At 45.1% G+C, this 5,000-nt stretch overlaps 1 protein-coding gene across 37 annotated transcripts in view; it reads left to right on the top strand.

The window, feature by feature from the left end:
- Positions 1-5,000, top strand: part of camk2b1 (calcium/calmodulin-dependent protein kinase (CaM kinase) II beta 1) — a 52,232-nt gene that overhangs the window by 46,282 nt on the left and 950 nt on the right. For 17 of the 37 annotated variants that reach the window (XM_076025831.1, XM_076025843.1, XM_076025835.1 and 14 more), the window contains 2 exons: positions 3,565-3,708; positions 4,160-4,357. The exons of the other annotated variants lie outside the window; for them this stretch is intronic. In XM_076025831.1, coding sequence (XP_075881946.1) covers positions 3,565-3,708; positions 4,160-4,357 — 342 coding nt within the window. The remainder of the gene's footprint in view (positions 1-3,564; positions 3,709-4,159; positions 4,358-5,000) is intronic. 37 annotated transcript variants of the gene reach the window in all.

Below are 5,000 nucleotides of genomic sequence, written 5' to 3'. Positions count from 1 at the left end.
AAACCATGCGATTAATTGGATTAATTTTTAATCGACTGACAGCTCTAATATGTATATATATGTATATATATATACATATATATATTTATATATGTATGTACACACCAAAACTCATAACTGTGAGAGACTGAATGTAAAAAAAAAAAAATCCAGGAAATCACATTGTATGATTTTCAAAGTATTTATTTATATAATGGTGTAATAAGTACTTGACCAATAACTAAAGTTTACCTCAATACTTTGTAATGTAACCCTGGTTGGGTTAGGTCGGTTGGGGTAGGTTGAGGTCAAACGTTTTCTGTGGGTCTTCACCAGGTTTGCACACACTGTAGCTGGTATTTTGGCCCATTCTTCCATGCAGATCTTCTCAAGAGCTGTGATGGTTTGGGGCTGTTGCTGGGCAACGCAGACTTTCAACTCCTTCTCAGATTCTCTGTTGGGTTGAGGTCCGCAGACTGGCTAGGCCACTCCAGAAACTTGAAATGCTTTTTATGTAGCCACTCCTTCGTTGCCCAGGCGGTGTGTTTGGGATCATTGTCATGCTGGAAGATCTGGTCACGTTTCATCCTCAATGCTCTCACTGATGGAAGGAGGTGTTTGCCCAAAATCTCACAATACATGGCCCCATTCATCCTTTCCTTCATACGGATCAGTCGTCCTGCCCCCTTTGCAGAAAAGCAGCCTCAAAGCATAATGTTTCCATCCCCATGCTTCACAGTGTGCATGGTGTTCTTGGGATAAAACTCAGCATTCTTCCCCCTCCAAACACGGCAAGTGGAGTTTTATACCAAAGAGTTCCATTTTGGTCTCACCTGACCACATGACATTCTTACAATCCTCCCCTGGATCATCTAAATAGTCTCTGGCAAACTTTAGACGGGCCTGGACATGTGCTGGCTTAAGCAGGGGGACATTTGGAGCACTGCAGGATTTTAATCCATGACGACGTAGTGTGTTACTAATAGTAACCTATGTTACCGTGGTCCCAGGTCTCTTCAGGTCATTGTTCCCCCTGTGTAGATCTGGGCTGTTTCCTCACCGTTCTCAAGATCATTTTACCCCACGAGGTGAGATCTTGCATGGAGCCCCAGGTCGAGGGAGATTGTCAGTGATCTTGTATTTATTCCATTTTCTAATAATTATTGCTCCAACAGTTGATCTCTTCTCACCATGCTGCTTGTCTATTGTAGACTGGCTCTTCCCAGTCTTGTGCAGGTGTACAATATTGTCCCTGGTGCCTTAGACAGCCCTTTGGTGTTGGCCATGGTGGAGAGTTGCAGTCTGACTGTTTAAGGATGTGGACAAGTGTCTTTTATATAGATAACAAGGTGCCATTAATACAGGCAACGAGTGGCGCGTAGAAGAGCTTCTTAATGAAGAAGTAACGGGTCTGTGAGGGTGTGAAGTGAGCAAACCCCCCCCCCCCCCGCCCCCCCCTCCCCGTCTCATTGGGTGAAGAACACTACGACATGGCGTCTCACAAGGAAGAGAGAGAGAGACTCTGTTTCATGCGCGCACACATACCACATACACACAGCTTCACACACGGTGATTGTGAAAGTTGGACTTTATTGTTATCATGTTTGTATTGTTGTATATATGTCCTGCCGTGCTTGGGGAAATGTGTGGCGTGAGCTGTGCCGGTGTGCCAGCGTCAGGAGCACGGTGCCTCGCGACTCTCATTTTCATGCCCATAACTCACCTGTAACAGTTTTCCCCCCGTTTCATCATCGCGGCGGGTAGCGAGGGCCCCACTTCTCGTCTCGCTGGTCGTCTACTCTCCGGCTCCGTCTTTTCCGTCACATTCGCTCACACACGCTCAACCTGCACTCACCGTTGGTCCCGGTTCGGCTCCACTGCTCCTGTGCGGACTCGGAGGAGGCTGTTTCAGGCAAAGGCTGTTTCAGACCGAAAACTCTCAGAAGCAAATTGATTTTCAAATTAAAGGTTTATTTCGCCTAATACTGTGCCACCCAACAAATTGTGTGACTGCAAATGCAAAGGAAAGATTTATTAATCACAGTTGTGACTTCAAATTAGTTTAAATAATAATTAAGTAAAGATGGTTAATAACCAAGTACTTTGGTTTATTCAAACTAAATATAAATTTAATTTACTTTTACTTATTGAATTGGCCTACTCTGCAATTCAAATTAGCTTGTTAACAGTTGCAAACTGGGCAATCTGTGGTCAGCATAACAGGTGAACTGAGGATGAAATCATATTTGGCCAGATACTATTAAAATATTGGAAAGCTTTGAGACACAGGGCAGATTCATTATGTCATAAGGTTTGTAACATAATAAAATAATTGTTACAATAACCCAGCTTCCTATGCATTCTCATATATCAAATTAATCGTCATCATATAAAAATGGATCAATGTCACAAGACTTGGAACTAGCATACTGCATAAGGCCTTATGGAAGCTGTTCTAGAGTTAAAACATATTTCTTCAAATAAAACCTACATCTTTATTCCAGCCAAAATATAAACCTAGGTATATTAAATCGCCCATGTCTATTTCTAAAGAAGGGTAGGGTTCAAAAAGAAAAAAGAATTGCAATAACACTTTATTTCTCTCTCTCTCTCTCTCACAAACACACACACACACACACACACACACACACACACACACACACACACACAGGTCTCTGCCTTGTGCAGAGACCTGCAGACGCGACTTGCCAATCGCACCAATAATATTTAGCTTTTTCACAGGAGCAAAGTTAGATAACACTTAATGCTTCAGTTTACTTTATTGATGACCAGTTTCCCCTCAGCGAGGGGAGCATCCAGCTCCCCACGGCCGCCACAATAGTGAGCAAGCAATGAATATTTTAGCACGGATGCTTTTTTTTTTCTTTGCTTTTTTTATGCCAGGCCCAAACAATGTGCTGGTCGGAACACGTGTACATCAAACGGCAGCTGACATGGAGTTGCATGGTGTTGTAGCACCCTCTGTTGGTCATTCCAGGAAAGAACTTTGTCCACATAAGACAGACCTGTGTGTCAAATTGCCTGGTTACATGTCGCCCCAGCCAACTTGCCTACTATGCATGTTTATTTTGAATAATAAACAGAAACCCGTCCTCCAGGACTTACTTCTGGTCATTATTTATGTTGCACACACATATTTTGAATGCCTTCGGCAGACTTCAAATGAGCCATTTTAATCGTGATTAATCGTGATTAACTCCCGGATTGGAGTGCGATTATATAGTATATATATATATATGTATATATATATATATATATATATATATATATATATATATATATATATATATATATATATATATATATATATATATATATATATATATATATATATATTTATACAGTATATACATATATACACATATGTATATATACAGTATATACATATACATACATATATATACAGTATATACATATACAGTATACACATATATGTATAGAGAGAGAGAACAGCCTCAGCGAATGTTTGCTCCATCTTCCATTCTTGTGCCATTCTCCTCACTGCTCCTCCTCCTCCATCTCCTCCTCTCCCTCCTCCTTCTCCTCTTCCCTCCCTGAACCTAGCGGTCACCAAGTTTGCTGACCTACTGGGTTCGGTCCGCAGAGGTTCAGGTCCCACACAGGAAGTGGAGGCTCAACCCGGTACCCCCCCTCCTGCTACCCTCTCTGCCTCTTCCCCTCCACACACCCCCGTCGTCCCAATGCAGAGTAAGTAAGTGAGCAGTGAGGGGGAAAAAAAGACACATCAGTCAGTCAGTCAGTGAATCAGTTAGTCAGCCAGTAAATCAATCAGTCAGTCAGCCAGTGAATCAGTTAGTCAGCCAGTAAATCAATCACAGTCAGTGAGTCAGTCAGCCAGTGAATCAGTCAGTCAGTGAGTCAGTCAGCCAGTGAATCAGTCAGCCAGTAAATCAATCAGTCAGTTAATCAGTCAGCCAGTCAGTGAATCAGTCAGTAATGTGAATCAGTCAATCAGGTGTCGGTGCAGGAAGAGAATCGACCCTCACTGTCCTCTGTTTCTGCTTTTTACCTTCCCTGGTTTTCTTCATCTGTCCTTTGATCTGCTTCAACCCCATCTGTCCGTCCGTCCCTCCATCCATCCATTCATCCATCCATTCATCCATTCATCCATCCATCCCTCCATCCGGACCTACTCCAGTGTCTCGGCTCACAGACCTGGTGAGCAGCATTCGCCGGGTTCCTGCGGCTTCTGCCCCCGAGGTGGACACCACCTCCACCCCCAGGCCCGCCCCTCCTCCTCCAGCCGCACCCCCCACCACCACCACCACCTCCTCCCCACCTCCCCCTCCCCCCTCCTCCTCCTCCTTCTGTAGCCCCTCCCCGTCATCCTCGCAGTGTGAGTACTGATCTCGGTCCCTGGGCGCCTTTCTGGGGGAAGTGGGCGTTGGCACGTGGGATTTGACCTCTCCACCCCCACCCCACCCCCCTTCAATCTCCCCTGCTACCCCTGGTGGCTGACTCGGGAATGTCGTGCTCATGTTCCCGGTTGTGCTGCACCCTGCACGTTGTATCGGGCTCTGGTGACAAAAGTGTCACCCCAACGTTTCTGTCTGTTTGCTGTAGACATAGCTGCAGTAGCATCAGTAGCCACAGCAGTAGCAGCTGTAGTAGCATCAGTAGCAGTAGCAGTAGCCAGGGGTGGACTGGCACCAAAAAACGATCCTGGCAGTTTCCTGGCACTGCTGGCCTGCAGCAGTATAGAAGCAGCCGGAAGTACCGATGGCCAGTCAACCCCTTACAGTAGCACCACTAGTAGTAGTAGCAGCAGCAGTACTAGCGGCAGCAGCAGTAGTGGTAACAGCAGTAGAAGTAGCAGCAGTAGCAGTACTAGCAGCAGCGGCAGCAGTAGTAGCATCTGTACCAGTAGTAGCAGCTGCAGCAGCAACAGCATGTTTTCTCAGTCTTTAACCAGTTTTTAGTTTTTCTCAAACAACAGTGTGAGTTGACAGTGAATTTCTAACCAGTTTGTGCTCTAACGG

Source organism: Nelusetta ayraudi, unplaced genomic scaffold (assembly GCF_046127955.1).
Source record: "Nelusetta ayraudi isolate G7.1 ecotype Tasmania unplaced genomic scaffold, CSIRO-AGI_Nayr_v1 ptg000018l, whole genome shotgun sequence".
NCBI lineage: Eukaryota > Metazoa > Chordata > Actinopteri > Tetraodontiformes > Monacanthidae > Nelusetta > Nelusetta ayraudi.
Note: the sequence above shows the minus strand (reverse complement) of the source record. Positions and strands in the feature narration are given on the sequence as shown.